Source organism: Schistocerca piceifrons, chromosome 5, assembly GCF_021461385.2.
Source record: "Schistocerca piceifrons isolate TAMUIC-IGC-003096 chromosome 5, iqSchPice1.1, whole genome shotgun sequence".
In the NCBI taxonomy this organism is placed as follows: Eukaryota; Metazoa; Arthropoda; class Insecta; order Orthoptera; family Acrididae; genus Schistocerca; species Schistocerca piceifrons.
The window spans coordinates 677,096,283-677,114,887 of NC_060142.1; the positions used below are offsets into that span (position 1 = coordinate 677,096,283).

General features: G+C 40.6%; 1 protein-coding gene across 2 annotated transcripts in view; it reads left to right on the forward strand.

The window, feature by feature from the left end:
* Positions 1 to 18,605, forward strand: part of LOC124798282 (S1 RNA-binding domain-containing protein 1) — a 240,498-nt gene that overhangs the window by 149,474 nt on the left and 72,419 nt on the right. For both annotated transcript variants that reach the window (XM_047261605.1, XM_047261606.1), the window contains 3 exons: positions 3,445 to 3,625; positions 3,761 to 3,904; positions 4,007 to 4,154. In XM_047261605.1, the coding sequence (XP_047117561.1) occupies positions 3,445 to 3,625; positions 3,761 to 3,904; positions 4,007 to 4,154 (473 nt within the window). The remainder of the gene's footprint in view (positions 1 to 3,444; positions 3,626 to 3,760; positions 3,905 to 4,006; positions 4,155 to 18,605) is intronic.

The window sequence follows — 18,605 nt, forward strand, 5'->3', positions numbered from 1 at the left end:
TGCCAAGTTGGGGGATTTTCCCCTAAATTTAGGGGGAATTAAGCTGCCTAGGGGTAAGTTAGAGGGAAACATGTGCCTACACGATGGTTATCGTTGAAAAGATGTTTAGATAGGATTTTGGAGCAGTGGGACCCTTTGGTTAGTTTGTTCAAGGGAGAAATTGTAAGTAAGGATTCTGAAGTAGAAACTTTGAAGAATTATAAAATTCCAAAACACACTCAAAATGTAGATGTGTCTACTTCATACCACACGTCCAAGCACTGTGATAAGATTTCTCCACACTCCTTACTTAAAAGAAAAACCCAATCATCAGTTTTACAGAAAAACATTGACGCTGTGGACCATGCTTTATCACATAAGGAACGACCGTTCATATTTCTGTCATCAAATTTACATAAATCTTTATGCCTTTTCCTTTCAAGTTTTATGCCTATCTTTGAGAACCCAAATGTAGCTCTTCAGTCAAGTGCTCCACGTATCCACGTATTGAGGTCAATTTTGGAGGAACTATTGAAGAATGTGATGGCAAGATATGTGAGACCACTCATTATTAAAACCTCCAGCTCTCTTACTGATGTAAATTATCACACTCCAGCAAATCAAAAGGATGATTGTGATCTGATGATGGGGTATTCTACATTTGCCTTGGTGACCAGTTTGAAGCCTGAGGAAAAGTCTATATTCTTTAAGTCTGTAAGAAAATGTTTCTTATCATCATGTGATTACATGATACACAAATTTCCGTTCAAAGATGAAGTTTTAATGCCTGCAGAAGTTGCAAATATTACTACAATTGGCAAAGCGTTTTCCAGCCTTAGATTTTTCATAAACAGATTTCCTAATATTCTGACTAGCGAAAGTGAACACTTAGATACAGAAGTTGATATTCTCCACTCTCAGTTCTGTAACTTTCAGCTGGAAGAAACCAACTTGGCAGCAGAGGGAATTGATGTTCATTGGGCATTGGTAGGTCAGACGAAATCGGCTGATGGGGTTCTTCAATACAATAAACTTGCAAAGGTGATGCTATTTTGTCAATTCCACATAGTAATGCGGAATGTGAGAGAATTTTTAGTACAGTAACAAAGACCAAAACTCAGTTCAGGTCCGTGCTTTCAGAAACGTTTTGGGAGAAATTTTTAATTTTAAAATCAGTTCAAAACGGCAAGTGCTTTGAACAGAAATTTAGTTCAGTTTTTGAAGAAGGCTAAGTCAGCTATGGGTGTGCTGAATAAGTAACTACTGTAATCGGACAAATTCAGAGTGATAAACTATTCAGATTATTTGCTAAGCCTAACATGTACATCTGGTATAAAATTGATTTAAATTTGGGAAAGATGTCTTACGGATATAAGATGCCATGCAAATATGGGTTGCATTATGAAATGAACGTGTGATCATTTAACAGTGATTTATTCATGCAAAAACTGTGCTAATGTCAAAACAGAAATCTAATAGGCGGTAATTTGTTTCCTCGGATCGTAATTTTGTTGTAGTTCACTCAAGAGTGCTTCACTTGAATGCGTGTGAATCCAAAGAAACCTGCAGAGCTCATCATTTATGTTGTTCAGCATGTTGAATGGTAAATTATATAGTCTGAAGGCTCAGGTATGTCCATTATTTAGTATTTACATGTAAATAATAAAGCAAATGTAATTGAGTTGTTGCAGGTATTGAATTATTGCAACTTTAATCATCAGGGATGTGTTGTAATTCACAATAGTACACCGCTAAAATTCTCCTGATTTCTCACTTTTGAAAGTTGGCATGTCTGAGGTTGCAGTAGGTACTGGGAGATGAAGATGCTTTCACAGGCTAGAGTAGCATGGAGAGCTGCATCAAACCAGTCTCTGAACTGAAGACCACAACAACAACAACAACATGTATCGAAGGTTTTCCATACAAGAAAACAGTAGACTATTCGCAACTTTTCTTGAACAAATGCCAGACAGAATAACGTATCAAGATCAGTAGAACGGCCACAACTATTCTCATAGGTATGTGTTAGCTACCTATGTGCTGGACAGAAATGTATAAAGTACGATGATGCAGACACGCGTGCTACATAGGAAAGTACAATTGCTCAATAACTCGATTCAGTCGAGTCGATTGACGAGAGAAATGAACAAATAGCAGGCAGGCTGAATGGCGTGGGTGGCCTAACAAGGGCAGGGGGGGGGGGGGGGGGTCCCTGCACGTCCCCCGTATGTATTCGCCACTGTGCTCCATTTAGTATTTCAAGGGACAGTCATAAAGTTTTAATTATCACATTGGAAAATTGGCACAGTCCAGTCATAAAGATGTGTATGAATCAAGAGGTAGTCATTAATCTCTTAGATTTTCTTGGGATGTGTGATTGATGGTGTACCTATGGGTGTACAGCCAAGTTATATTTTCTTTTAAATGCACAATGTATTTCAGCAACTGACTCAGTCATCGTCTTCGTGTACTGTGAGTTTTGTTGTTATGTGTACTTTGTGCCTGGCCTCTGACCATACTGGTTGGAGTTCGGGTAGCTTAAGTAGGCATAACAACACTGTTCACAGCACCTGAAGATGTTGACTAGGTTGGTCATCTAAATATTGTGCTTAAGCGGAAATGATAACACAGCTGTATACCCAGGAGTACACAGGTAGCCGAGAAGGATTATCACCTCAAAAAATAGTTACCTAATTAAATGTACAGAGACTTGTGTGTAGTCCACCACAGCCCCTTAGCATGCCTCTAGAGTGAACCAAAACAAAAAAGCAGAGCCCATCTCCAGTTTATCAATGTGCTGTGCGATTTTGTTTTGACTTCTCTAGCATCATGCTAAGGGGCTATGGTATGGGAATTTCAATGTGTGCGAGGACTGCAGACATGTACATGCAAGCAAACATTACTTAACTTTAATTTTTTAAGATGGAATTAAAACTTTGACTGCCCACTTATGAAGTACTTCTGTTATTAATTTGTGACAGTGATATTCGAATTAACTCAAATATGCACTCCTGTTTACTGTTAAATTACGCTTTTTACAAGAGGGTGCTAAGAAACTATTTAGTAACATAATGAAATATACGACTGCTGATGTAGTTGTGAGATCTTCAATCTGTACACCGGTTTGATACAGCTGTCCGCACTAGTGTACCCTGGGCAAACTTCTTTATTTCTGCATCACTACTGCATTATAAATCCATTTGAACATGTTTACAGTACTGAATACATGTTCTGTCTGTACAACTATAGCACTCACACTTATCAAATTGTTGATTTCTTGATGCCTCAGGATGTGTCCTGATCAACTGATCACTCCTCTTAGTCGAGATGAGTGCCGATAAAACAGATGAAAGATTCTTTAAGGCATTTTTGCAACCTTTGTGAAACAGAACATGTTTTTAAACTATATATTATAGCAATGCACTTTTGAATTGAGGTGAATGTGTTTTCTTCTTTTAATTTCAGGTTTTGGCTATTTTCCGTGGGGAGAATCTAAAGGCATTGTCAGTGAAGCTCAACTTTCCCAAATTTGCATTCGACCGCATATTCTCATTCTGCCACAGACGTTGGCTGTCGAAAGGAAAATTCTACGAGTTTCGTTCTACTTTATTCCAGCAGAGCTGTCAAGATGCATACAGCCGACTCAGTAAGCTAGTTTCATTTTCACTATACATACGAGACACAGTGTAGGCAAAAGAAGTGAGTCATGCCTGAAATGTAGTCACGTAACTTGAAATTTCTGTACTGAGCCACAAGTGATATGTCTTCATTTTCTTTCCAGTTGAGCCTTTAATAGCACGTCAAGTTAGATCAGAATTACTGCAAATAGCAGTGTGTGCTGCCATTGAAGTTTTTGCATCAAATTTGAAAGCACTTCTTCTTGCTCCGCCGTTACGAGGAAAATCTATTCTAGGAATTGATCCTGGTAAAATTTAATTTGAACACATTAAATAGACTAAAGAGTGATTTTTTACTTACTATTTTTTGCTGGGGCTATTAAGATCATAATGGATACAAACTTGTGCAGGTTTTCGTAACGGATGTAAGCTGGCAGTTATTTCAGCTACTGGTGAAGTACTTCGCACTGATGTTATTTACCCACATACATCAAAATACCAAGTACCAGATGATGACCCAGATGCACTGAAACTGAAAGACATTATTACGGGATCACAGTGAGTGCTAATCATTATTATGAAGGATGCAGCGAATGTAATTTTATTGCCAGAAAATGGAATGGCTGGTCTTAATGTTATTTATATAAATCTGTTTTCCATTTCTGTCTCGTACTCCCACAGGTTATCGTTGTGCTTGATTGTGGATTCATACAAGGTTCAGTGAAATCATGTGTAATTCAGAACTGGACTCATCGGTTTTCTTTCTTTATATAGTGCGAGGTTTTCTTTAGCTATACAGTAAGACCACAATAATCCAGCACTGGATAATCCAGCAGACTCGATAATAAGGCACACATCAGAAATTTTCCTGTATTTTTAGCTCAGTGCTGTTGGCAGCACAGTTGGACGCCTTTGAAAAACATCAGAACTGTTCAGCACCGCCCCTCCTCAGTGACAGTTGTCTGCCTCTTTGAGCAATTATATTCTTGCCAAAATAAGCCAGTTGTGTTGTTAGCTTTATGTTAATATCAACAGTTCCTTGTTCACTAGACGTAAATTTACAGTACTTACATTTGCATCTGTGCTGTGGGGTTTTATGTAATAGTTACTTAATAAAGTCATTGTATTGTATCACTATTCAACTTATTCTGTGACTGTCAGGTAGACTACCACACAGTAAAAAGTGTGTATGTACAGTGCATATGTTTTCCAAATAGACCTAAAACAGCAAAAACACAAACATGTGACATTGGCAATCCAACAGATTGTTGACATCAAAAGATTGGAAAAAGATGAAAAAAAAAAAAAAAAAAGAGCTACATTTAGAAAAAATTGTTTCACAACTGTTTCAGTTAAAACTTTAAATGTTAGGCAAACTGTTAAAAAAAAAAGAAGTAAGTTATAAACTGTAGATGTTCTGTGTAAGTGGTTCAGTGCTAGGAGAGCAGAAGAAAAGCCAACAATGGGGTATAAATCAATTGAAAAGGCCAAATGTTTTCAGAAGAAACTGGATCTGCCCTTATTCAAGTTGTTTCTTCCTCGAAAGGGTGACTTCAAAATTCATCGTGACTTCCGTCACGTAGATGTTTCTGCTGGAATAAAATCCATTGCCATTGATGAAGCTGCTGCCAGTGAGTATAGAACATCGTTTCAGAAGGTTGTTGATGAACATAGGTTGTCACCACACAGAATTTATGACGCTGATGAGACTGGCCTGTTATGGCAGTATTTGCCAAATTCAACCCTAGCTGAAGCTAAGGAGTCCAGCACAAAGGTTTCGAAAAAGAGTAAAGCAGAATAACTGTCTTCATATGTGGAAATGCTTCAGGTGATCGTAAATTTCTTTGTTTGTGATTGGGAGCTATCAGAAGCATTGACCTCTAAAAAACGTTATACATATGCCAGTTAATTGTGGCACACAGGCTAATGCCTGTATGAAACCTGAGTTTTTCAGACTGGTTCTTTCACCATTTTGTTCCGGGTGTGAAAGAAAATATTTAGGTAAATAGGACTACCTACAAATTTTTGGAAAAAAAGGGGGATGGGCTACCAGCAAATTCTAAGGGGTTCTCATCCTTGAAAGTTGCCAAGGTCACACTCCAGAACCTGAGCTTGTGTCGGGTCAAGGGGTCATACAAACTTTCAAGTGCAAGTACAGAGGAATGTTTGTGCAAAAACTGCGATGCTGATATTGCAGCATCCAAGAGTTACAACACAATTGTAACATTAAAGACACTATTTTCACATTTGCAGTTGGTTGAACGTCTGTGAAAAGTGGAACATTGCAAAGGGCTGAAGAAAATGATGGCCTTAACTGGACGAAAAACCCAAGATAAAAAGCAATGCACATTATGATGAGTCAATATCTCATCACTCTGAAATAGTACAAATGATAAAGTCTGCATCCACTGATTAACTGAGTGTTTTCAACAGAAGTAGTTTACAAATGTAGCAACGTTGACAGAAATTTAGCTGTTGAAGAAGGGTTGACTGATGAAGTGATATTACAAGGTGTTTGCAACTCACTGGAGGCTGCAGAAACTGACAAGGGAACCTCCCCATCACACCCCCCTCAGGTTTATTTATAAGTTGGCCCAGCGGATAGGCCTTGAAAAACTGAACACAGATCAATCGAGAAAACAGGAAGAAGTTGTGTGGAACTATGAAAAAAAGAAGCAAAATATACAAACCGAGTAGTCCATGTGCAAGATATGCAACATCAAGGATAATGTCAGCTCAGGAGCGCCGTGGTTAGCGGGAGGAGCTGCAGCACGAGAGGTCCTTGGTTCAAGTCTTTCCTCAAGTGAGAAATTTACTTTCTTTATTTTCACAAAGTTATGATCTGTCCGTTTGTTCATTGATGTCTCTGTTCACTGTAATAAGTTTAGTGTCGGTGTTTTGCGACCGCACCGCAAAACCATGCGATTAGTAGACGAAAGGACGTGCCTCTCCAATGGGAACCGAGAACATTTGATCGCAAAGTCATAGGTCAACCGATTCCTCCACAGGAAAACACGTCTGATATATTCTATACGACACTGCTGACGGCATGTGCGTCACATGACAGGAATATGTTGTCGACCCACCTAACTTGTACACTTGGCGAATGGGTAAAAAAATTCTTCTACCTTGCCCGATTTAGGTTTTCTTGTGGATGTGATAATCAGTCCCAAAAAAGTGATGAAAACATAAGAGTTTGTCACATAAACTGCAACAAATGAATGCAACAGTTTCACAGTCGTACAGTTTTTCCCTGTGCTCTGACAAAACATATGTTTTTAACGTTTTCATACAACATCCCCATACTACGGCGCAGTTACCTCCCATCGGACGGACAGATAATAATTGTCCGAAAATAAAAAAGTGAAGTTTTCACTCAAGGGGAGACTTGAACCAAAGACCTCTAGTTCTGCAGCTCCTCACGCTAAGCACGGGACCACCACGCTCCTGGGCTCTCATGGTCCATGATGTTGCCTATCTTGCGCATGGACTACTCAGTTTGTATATTTTGGTTAATTTTTTCATAGTTCCACGCAACTTCTTCCTGTTTTCTTGATTGATCTGTGTTCTGTTTTTCAAGGCCTATTCACTGTGCCAACTTATAACTAAATCTGAGGGGGGTGCGATGGGGAGGTTCCCTTGTGAGTATGATGAAGAATAAACTCTTATAACTCAACATCTCTTAGGCTGAGGCTTATGAAGTCTTAAAAAATTGTATGAAATTTGCCAAGATCACCCAACAATACAACACTTGTGATGTTGTGAATCTGCGCACAATACGAAATAATTTCTTTCAAAAAAGAGCTCAATCCGAGAAACAGGTTGGCATTTTTGCAATGCTCTAGTGAGCTCAAAAGGAAATTTCAGCTAAACCATTAGTGGTGGATATCAATCTGGCATATTCCAAGCCCATGACATAATCAAATATTCCTAAAGACAGTGATACCAATTAAACTGCACCAAATTAACAGTTTTTATTAACTAGCTTAATCCTGGTCTTTTCAAATCAGTGATTCTTATTTTGCAACTGTAGTACAAAAAAAATTTTATGTGTATATTGAACTTTTCCGACACTTTGAGTATTAAACTGATTTAATAGAGCAGTACGGTATTCAACTTTGACTTCAGTTTTGTTTTTGCAGAAAAGTAATCCATTCTTTTAATTTTTCATACTACAATCCCTTCTGTTGTGTTTAATCAATAAATTAGTTGTTTTTGTACACTAAAACTGTAGGGTTTGTTTCTATACCTTAAAAAAGCATGTTTTTAAAAATTGATCTTGATAATATGCTAACAGATCCCTGAGCATGCCAAATAATCAATGTCATACTGTAGTATGTTAGTCATTAACTTTGATGCCAGACGTAAACTCTAGCCTACCTCCAGTTCTGTAGATAAGTTGAAATGCAGATGCACTGTGTTTCATAGGTGGTAGGAAGCTGTTTTGTAATGACATTATTTTATCCATAACAGTTTGCGAGCACTGTAGCTCTTTTCATAAATATCATTCGAGGAAGAAATTGCTACCAGATTTACTTTTTGATGAATGCCTTATTTCTTTTTCGTTGTGTAATGTAATTTGAGACAGTGCTCACTGAAATTTCATTGTTAATGTCATGCTCTCAGAACATTCATGTCAATTTATAATTTCCTACCTTTGAGTAAAATATCAGCACAGTAATATATCAGGAAACTGGAGAATCATATTGTGTACAGAAAAGTTATTGTGTTGAAGACACGTGCAAATATATTTAATCCCATCAGTTTGGGCTGCACTAATATGTTGTCATATACATATTATGGAACATATTGTATCAAAATATCAAAAGGAATATTCTCTGGAAGACACCATAAAATTACAGAGACAGCTAGCCAGTGTTCACCTTCAGGTGGAAAACTGCCCGTGCTTCTGATATAAATGGTTAAAAGTGGTGCAACGGAGGGACCGGGGGGTGTAATAAAAATTCTAACTTCAGAAATTATTAGTTCCTTCCTCAGGAAGCACAGGGGGATAATTTGGTGAAGATTATGAAGGAATATGGATCACTCAGATCCCAAGATAGAGGGAACCACTTGGTGTAAGGACAAGTTGTGCATCCGACTTCAGATAGTGGCTAATGTTGGCATAAATGATGCTTCCTCCCTGGGTTATGAGGCTAACCTTGGTTCCTTTAGGCAGTTGGCTGGATGGTGAAGACATCACACACAGAATGCATGCACATTTCACCATTTGTAGCATCAACCCAGAGTCAATAATGGTCTTATGGTTTGAAGTTGAGTTGAAGGTGAAAACCAGAAGCTCGGACAACTCTGCGACAATCTCAAATGTGAATTTCTCAATCTCAGCTGCCGGTGGAGAATTGCTAGGCCATTGATATATCAGAAGTGCAGTGAACAAAGGAAGTGGCTAATGGGATGCTGCAAACCATAGGCATTATTACGTTTGTCTGTAGAAATTACTTTCCTGTATATCCTGAGGGTAATGGGGAACATGTTATGTGAAAGCAGGATTTTTTAGGGTTAGAGGAACACCTCCATAGGGACAGTGACAAAATACCTGCAGAAATCAAAGACAGACCAGCCCCATTGCTCCCAGAGGAGAACATTCAGCCTTTGAGATCAGAAAAAAAAATTATGTGTTATTAGTAAACTGCTGCAGCATGTATGGTAAGTCCCAGCATTGGTTTCACTTATTAGTGGTAATAATATCCACATAATATCAGGAACAGAAAATTGCCTGAAACAGGAATTGAACAGCAGCTATATTATTATTTCAGACTGGAATATATATTACAAGAGTGGGCTACTTGGCAGTGGCAGTGGCAGTGGCAGTGACAGTGGCATATTTACTGTCACAAAGAACTCTGTTTTCTAGTGAGATTATTGTAGATTCTGAATGTGAAATAGTATGAGTAAAGGTAAACATCAAAGGTAGCCCAATCATGGTAATCGGATTGTTTATAGGCCACCTGTGTCAAGAGCTGTAGTGGCAGAGTGGTTCAGAGATAACTTGGAGAATATCTCATGTGAAGGGGAGACACACACAATTAGAAATGGTGTCGTAATAAGGGATTTGTTTGAGATTGTTTTGAATATTTTGTCTGAAAATTACTTCGAGCAGATAGTTAAAGAACCAGTGTCTGAGGGCAATTTCTTGACCACCTAGTAACTAACAGCCTCAAACACTGAGGCAAAAATTGGTGATAGTATTGTGGTGACTCTTTCCGTTTGCCTCACTTGTAGCAGCAGATGACGGGCTGCACTGACTGAAAATTGGCAATCAGCAAAGCTCCTGCCACCTAAAGTACCGCCACTTCTCCCCAGCATCCTCGCTGGTCACTTCCACGCCAGGTAGGCCTTTGACTGCTACACTTTCTGGGGGCCACGCACACCAAACTGCTGCTCACACAGTCTCTGTTTCTGCTTCTAGAGGCAACATCTCCTGGCCATGCTCTCGGCAGCTCATCTTGCGCAAATCCCCCACCCCCTGCCGCTGCCCCCTTTGGGCTAACAGCAGGCTTTTGCACCTGCATCCAGTTTCAGTGTATTCCTGCACTCCAGTTAATGAGAGAAGTGCCACTGAGTCTTCCATGTCACCTCCCCGAGCTATGTTCCCTTGAGAGACTTCCTTGACTACAGGTGTACAAAGTCTGTTGCAAAATGCCCAGGTCGCCTCCCCCCCCCTCCCCACCCCACTGCACACTCCCCCCCCCCCCCCACACACACACACAAAACCCTCTCTCCCCCCCCCCCTCCGCCACACACACACACACACACACACACACACACACACACACACACACACACACACACACACACCCCTTCGTGGCTGCCCCTGCTGGGATCATCACCTGGATTACTGAGTGCAGTGTAATTTACTTCAGTGCAGTGAAGTTCGGTAAGTGCCAGAAGTACTGGGCAGGTTTATTACTGTTTCATCCCCAGCCATTTTGGCACCTCTTCACCACCAAGCACGAGACTGAAACGAGTTTTCTCTCCGACAATGCTGGCTTCCTTGACCACCTGATGAGTCGTTATTACTCTCAGACTTGCCTCCTTTTTCCCGTGGATGTGTAACACACAGGTTCGCTCCAGCGAAACCCTGTGTTAACATACCCCTTCCCAGGGCTTGTCTTCTCGTGCTGTCAGATGATGTCGAACAAAATACTGTAAACTGTATAATAGTTGTCTCTTGTTCAAAGACGGCCACAAATAAGGACCCCCCACCCCCACCCCCTTGATTAAGAGGTTGTAACCCATTAAAGTTTGATGTAGTAGTTAGCTTTTTGAAATAAATAGCAGACGAACCAGCTCACACACCTCTTTCAGAATGCTTCATTATTTATTGTTTGTCCTTACTAATTAGCTTGTCTTTATAAACATGTTTGCCCATAGGATCATAGAAGGGAACCTTTAAATTGTTCCTTCACTGGTGACCCTGACATAATCCATATCCTCAGCCTCCAGCTAAGAAGCATACCTGGCTCCAACTGTAAAATCTGGTGTGACATTCTTGTGGATCCTTCACAACATGACGATCCCAACAATTGTTCCGCCCCTTTCTCCCTCTCGCCTTCCAGAAATGGAATTTCTCACGTCCCTGGCCTCGCACACGCAGGTGCTTGTGCTTCTGCCACTCTTATGAAACAACGGTTTGTCTGGCCAGGCATCAAATGTTTGACTGCAGCAACTGTATACTGTGCCAGCGCACGTTCACTCCCTCACAGCCACCATTCGCCCCATACAACGTGGGTCACAGATGTACACCTCAACATTGTTGACAGGAGAGTTATTGACTGATTTATTCATTGGCCGGAGGCCACTCCTGTCTCCGATATTTCAGACAAAACTGTGGGTGCAGGCTTCATTTGAATCTGGTTGTTCTGCTCTGGATGCCCCCACATCACTACAGATCGTGGATGTCAGTTCATCTCCAGTCTATGACAGTTACCTGCGGCTCCAGTTTCCACCATACCACCAGCTACCACCACACAGTTAATAGCATGGTGGAATGGTTCCACCACACACTTAAAACCACCCTTATGTGTTACTCCTCTGAATGGTCTGCTGCTCTACTCCTGGTATTTCTAGGCCTGTGGATCACACAGAAAACTGACCTGGCAACTTATGCCTCTGAGCTGGTACACGGACATTTGCTCGACATTCCTGGTGATTTTTTGGAAACAACTAGAGATGCTGACAGTATCATACCAGGTTTCATGCAGCAGCTCCAAGGCTTCATGGCCTAGCTGCAACCAACACTTCCACAACGTCGTGGTAAGCACTGTACCTTCATCCACTGTGACTTCACAGCATGCGCACATATCATTCTTCGATTGGGTGCGTACCAGCCACCACTCCACCCATAGCATTCGGTCCCACAATTGGGATCACAACTCGAGGACAAGACGTTCTCCATTTGTCTGATCGGGGCCACAACAACTGTCTCCCTAAACAGGCTCAAACTGGCCTGTGTCCCGGAGCCACCTCCAGCCAACTAGCACAGCACAGCTGAGATGGAGCTGACCCTGCCTGCACCGCCACAAATGACAAGACACAGTTCAACAGTGCCCCCTATGCTGTTCCCAGAGTGCCACTGCCTAATGCCAACGTCGTGTCCGACACCTAACAGCAAACGCTGCCCCTGGCCTGCCACCATCAGACTACATAACTGACACATCTCCCAGTCCCTAGGACCCCAATGTCGCCAATGCAAAGCCCTCCTTGCAGCTTCTGGCTGATGCAGACACCTCTCTGCCCCACAGGCTCTTATCAGTCCTGACACGGTGCTGCCATCACCGCTGATAGCACCCGCACCATTGGAGCAGTGACCCTATTTCACACGCTCCCAACACCGTGCACATTAGCTGCCCCTGCCCCTCCTCTCACTGGAAACCACATCACTTGCAGGAGTACAGCAGTGGCAACTTGTTCATGCATCCCCAACAAGAATCCTTAATAGACTCCAAACACCCTTCTGTGCGGTTGGCATCCATATCTTCCTCTCGGAAGGGAGAACTGTGTGATGACTTTTTCTGTTCGCCTCCAGTTGTAGCAACAGACGACAAGCTGCACTGACCGAAAGCCAGTGATCAGTGAAGCTCCTGCCAATTGAGGTACCACTGCATCTTCTCAGCACCCTCGCTAGTCACTTCCTCTGCAGGTAGACCTTTGACTACCACATTTTCTGGGAGCCTTAGGCACCAAACTGTCACTCACATAGTCTGCTTCCGCTTTTATGAGGCATTATCTCCTGGCCATGATCTCGGCAGCTTGTCTTGTGCAATCCCCTGTGGTTCGTGTCATTAACTGCCGCACATCGCTGGAGTGCATGATAGCAACACCTCTTCACCACCAAGCACGGCAGTGAAACAAGTTTTTTTTTTCTCTCTCTCTCTCTGACTGTGCTGGCTTCCTTGACCACCTGATGAGTTCTTATTACTCTAAAACTTACCCCTTTTTTCTGGATGTATAAAGTACGGGTGTCGCTCCGGCAAAATCCTGTGTTAACATCCCTCTTCCCAGAGTTTATCTTCTCATGCTGCCAGACGATGTCTAACAAAATACTGTAAACTGTGTAATAGTTGTACCTATTCGAAGACTGCCACGAGCTGTGACCTTCTTTGATTAAGAGGTTGTAACACATTAAATTTTGATGTACTAGTTAGCTTTTTGAAATAAATAACTGACAAACCAGCTCACAAACCCCTTTTAGTACACCTCATTATCTATTGTTTGTCCATACTAATTAGCATACCTGTATAAACATGTTTGCCTTTAGAGCATAGAAGGGAACCTTTAAATTGTTTTTTTTTTTTTTTTTTCACTGCTGACCACAACATGATCCACACCCCTCAAATCATTGACTCTCGTCTCAACTTCCAGTGAAGGTGTGTCTGTAAAAATTTGGAGTGATGTTCTCATGGTTCCTTTACAATCTGATAGTTCCAACAGTTACCCACGCCCCTTTCTCCCTCTCGCATTCTGTGTATAGGTCTACATGTTCAAAGACACTTTCACAAGCAAGGACTCCCCTTGATTAAGAGATTATAACCCATTAAATTTTGTTGAAATAGTTAGCTTTTAGAAATAAATAACTCACAAACCAGCTCACACACCTCTTTCAGTACACCTCATTATTTTTGTTTGTCTTTTTTAATTAGCATGCCTCCATAAACGTGTTGGATCTTAGAAGCATAGAAGGCAAACTTTAAATCATTCCTCCAGTGTCAATGACTGCAGATATTATGGGAATGTTAAAAATGTAGAAAAATATTATTATTTAGCAAGTATGACACAAGACAAACTGCAAGACATCTGTGTAGCCAACATCAAGTATTTAGCTCTAAGGACAAATATGTGGAGCATAAATAGGTAAAACTCTAATGCATCGTACAATATGACTTTCATATATATGTGGAACAGGGGTGTGTGGGATGGAAAAGGCATACTATGATTCAGTATCTATGTTAGAAAATTACTGGGAAGGCAAAGAGAGTTTCATCTCTAATTTAAGAAGAGTCAAAGCCTGGTAGACAGACAGAAGGAGAAAGACTCAAAAAATGTAGGAAGCATTCATTTAATTTAAGAGTAACATTTTGTCAAACAATCGACTAACAATGCTAAGAACCTTAAGTCCTATGTACCGTCAGTAAGTGGATCAAAATAATCTATTAAATCACTCAGTGACCATACTGGCAATGAAAAAGATGATGAGAGAATGAAGGCTGCAATACTGAATTTGGTCTTCCAAAATTGTTTCACTGTAGAAGACCATAATATGTTTCAGTCATTGCACAAATGCTGAAATGGCAGATATTGAGAGATGCGATCACTGATTAGAAAATCAACTAAAACTCCTCAACAGTGAAAAAACAGCTGGACTGGATGAGATACCTGTGAGGTTCTACAGAGTTTCTGCGAAAGAACTTCTCCCCTTTTAACGTTAGTTTATCGTAGGTCCCTAGTGATTCGAAAAGACACAGCTCATTTTTGTTTTCAAGAAAGGCCATTATACAGATGGACATATTTATGGGCCTACCAGTATATGACTGATGCCAGCCTGTTGTAGAATTATGGAACAAGTCATTATGTTGTTCTGGGAGAATGAGAATCTCTCTAAAGAACATCATGGATTTCATAAAACTCCATTAACAATGGCATTCAGTGTCATTTAGAGAACAAATTACGAGCTAACCAAGTATCTAACCAGACTTGTGAGTGGACGCAGGACTTTCTTGTTGTTAAAAGCCAACGTATTTTTATTGGAACAAAAGCAACAAATGTTAAGGTAATTTAGTGAAAACCCCAGTGGATTGGTACACAGCTCCTACTATTTACGATTTACATTAATGACCTAGTGGATACTTTTGGAGGCTCCTTGAGGCTATTCATGGAAGATGCTGTTTTGTGTAGGAAATTTGTGATGCAAGAAACTTAATGAAATGCAGGAAGGCCTGCAGAGGTTTGATGACTGGTGCAGGGTGTAAGGTAGTGGGCGGGTTGTGGCGCCCAGGAAATATTCAAAGTTCAGAGTTGGCGTGGCCACACAGGCCGCTCAGCAAGCCGGGGCCCAGCAGCAACCACGTGTTGCCGAACGTTAGCTGAGCAAGCGGGGTAGCCCCAGTGTGTGGTCCAGCTGACGTGTGGCTGGGAATTTCATGTTGATGCTGTGCCGATGAAGGAGACATCCCGGGAGTGCCAAAGATGGCGGACTTTGTGAAACCTACGGACTTTCACAGTTCGTATAGAAATTAATAGTAGCCAGATGAATCATGATATTGCAAAAAGAAACATGTAATTACCATTATTTGCACGATGAGTCTGATAGGTTAATCAGATTTTCAATATCTTTATTAGTTTAAAATTCAGTATCTGACGATAAATTATAAAAGTAACAACCAGCAACGAATTTCCAAAATCTAAACAGTTCATCCGATTTTGTTGACTGACGTCTCTTTAGAAAGCTATTAGTGTGAACCTAAATTGGTATAAATTACAGGCATTTAAATTGTATAGTACATGAGTTATTGGAGGTCAAAGAGGCCATTACTATTGATCACGTCAGGCCATAAGTACTCTACTCCACAGTTACACGAAAAAACGGTACCGGCATCCAATATATACTATTCATGAAGAAATTGGTCAGTTATTTACTGTGTTTTAGAATGCACAGAGACATTAGACTACTGGCTTACTTCTGTTCCATTCCTTTGATATATGTTTATTGGACTTGTTCATGTATTTAATAATGTGTGTTAGAGCATGTTTATGGTCCAGCCATAGGAATATTTATTCAATTTCAAGTTATTTAAATGTAAATCCAGTATTTAGAATGTGTTTCATTATGTTTGTAAGTGTGCGTTGGCTTGAAAACATGGCGGTAGCACTCTAGCCAATCACAGTGCTCGTGAATGGGGAGACTGGATGGAAGTGGGAGAAGAGTACGGGAGAGGACAGGAGAGAGGTCTGGACAGTATGGCGCAATGGACGCAGAGTAGCGGGAAAGACTTGGAGAGTGGAGCAGTTTGCGAATGGTCGAGGGAGATAGAAATATTTCATAGTGCCAACTTGTGCACTTGTGAGATTTCTGTGGCTTCTGCAGTGAAGACGTAGTATGTGTTTAGAAGTGAATATCTCATGAGCTATGCTGTTGTTCATAATTAATTACGTGAAGTAGGAATCTATTGTTTTCCTGTTATTCAACTTACATTTTATTTAATTGCTGGACCATCAACACCAATAAGTGTGTTTTCGTAATAAAGGGCATTCTTAAAGGTACTTCTGCTATCGTACTCATCATGTAAACACATTAAAATAGTACCTACAGAATTTATTTGATTGCAGTCTTTCATGTATAAATGTCTATGTTACGTCCAAAATTCACAATTGCCGAGTAATAGAAACCTTCGACCATTTGATTCGTGTGTATATTCATATTGTATACTCAAGAGCATAGTGAACGCATTATTGTGGCCAAGATAGATACGAAGCCCACGCCTACTACAGTAGTACAAGTTTATATGCCAACTAGCTCTGCAGATGACGAAGAAATTGAAGAAATGTATGATGAAATAAAAGAAATTATTCAGATTGTGAAGGGAGACGAAAATTTAATAGTCATGGGTGACTGGAATTCGAGTGTAGGAAAAGGGAGAGAAGGAAACATAGTAGGTGAATATGGATTGGGGGACAGAAATGAAAGAGGAAGCCGCCTGGTCGAATTTTGCACAGAGCACAACATAATCATAACTAACACTTGGTTTAAGAATCATGAAAGAATGTTGTATACATGGAAGAACCCTGGAGATACTAAAAGGTATCAGATAGATTACATAATGGTAAGACAGAGATTTAGGAACCAGGTTTTAAATTGTAAGACATTTCCAGGGGCAGATGTGGACTCTGACCACAATCTATTGGTTATGACCTGTAGATTAAAACTGAAGAAACTGCAAAAAGGTGGGAATTTAAGGAGATGGGACCTGGATAAACTAAAAGAACCAGAGGTTGTACAGAGATTCAGGGAGAGCATAAGGGAGCAATTGACAGGAATGGGGGAAATAAATACAGTAGAAGAAGAATGGGTAGCTTTGAGGGATGAAGTAGTGAAGGCAGCAGAGGATCAAGTAGGTAAAAAGACGAGGGCTAGTAGAAATCCTTGGGTAACAGAAGAAATATTGAATTTAATTGATGAAAGGAGAAAATATAAAAATGCAGTAAGTGAAACAGGCAAAAAGGAATACAAACGTCTCAAAAATGAGATCGTCAGGAAGTGCAAAATGGCTAAGCAGGGATGGCTAGAGGACAAGTGTAAGGATGTAGAGGCCTATCTCACTAGGGGTAAGATAGATACCGCCTACAGGAAAATTAAAGAGACCTTTGGAGATAAGAGAACGACTTGTATGAATATCAAGAGCTCAGATGGAAACCCAGTTCTAAGCAAAGAAGGGAAAGCAGAAAGGTGGAAGGAGTATATAGAGCGTCTATACAAGGGCGATGTACTGGAGGACAATATTATGGAAATGGAAGAGGATGTAGATGAAGATGAAATGGGAGATATGATACTGCGTGAAGAGTTTGACAGAGCACTGAAAGACCTGAGTCGAAACAAGGCCCCCGGAGTAGACAATATTCCATTGGAACTACTGACGGCCGTGGGAGAGCCAGTCCTGACAAAACTCTACCATCTGGTGAGCAAGATGTATGAAACAGGCGAAATACCCTCAGACTTCAAGAAGAATATAATAATTCCAATCCCAAAGAAAGCAGGTGTTGACAGATGTGAAAATTACCGAACTATCAGCTTAATAAGTCACAGCTGCAAAATACTAACACGAATTCTTTACAGACGAATGGAAAAACTAGTAGAAGCCAACCTCGGGGAAGATCAGTTTGGATTCCGTAGAAACACTGGAACACGTGAGGCAATACTGACCTTAAGACTTATCTTAGAAGAAAGATTAAGGAAAGGCAAACCTACGTTTCTAGCATTTGTAGACTTAGAGAAAGCTTTTGACAATGTTGACTGGAATACTCTCTTTCAAATTCTAAAGGTGGCAGGGGTAAAATACAGGGAGCGAAAAGCTGTTTACAATTTGTACAGAAACCAGATGGCAGTTATAAGAGTCGAGGGACATGAAAGGGAAGCAGTGGTTGGGAAGGGAGTAAGACAGGGTTGTAGCCTCTCCCCGATGTTGTTCAATCTGTATATTGAGCAAGCAGTAAAGGAAACAAAAGAAATATTTGGAGTAGGTATTAAAATTCATGGAGAAGAAATAAAAACTTTGAGGTTCGCCGATGACATTGTAATTCTGTCAGAGACAGCAAAGGACTTGGAAGAGCAGTTGAATGGAATGGACAGTGTCTTGAAAGGAGGATATAAGATGAACATCAACAAAAGCAAAACAAGGATAATGGAATGTAATGTAATTAAGTCGGGTGATGCTGAGGGAATTAGATTAGGAAATGAGGCACTTAAAGTAGTAAAGGAGTTTTGCTATTTGGGGA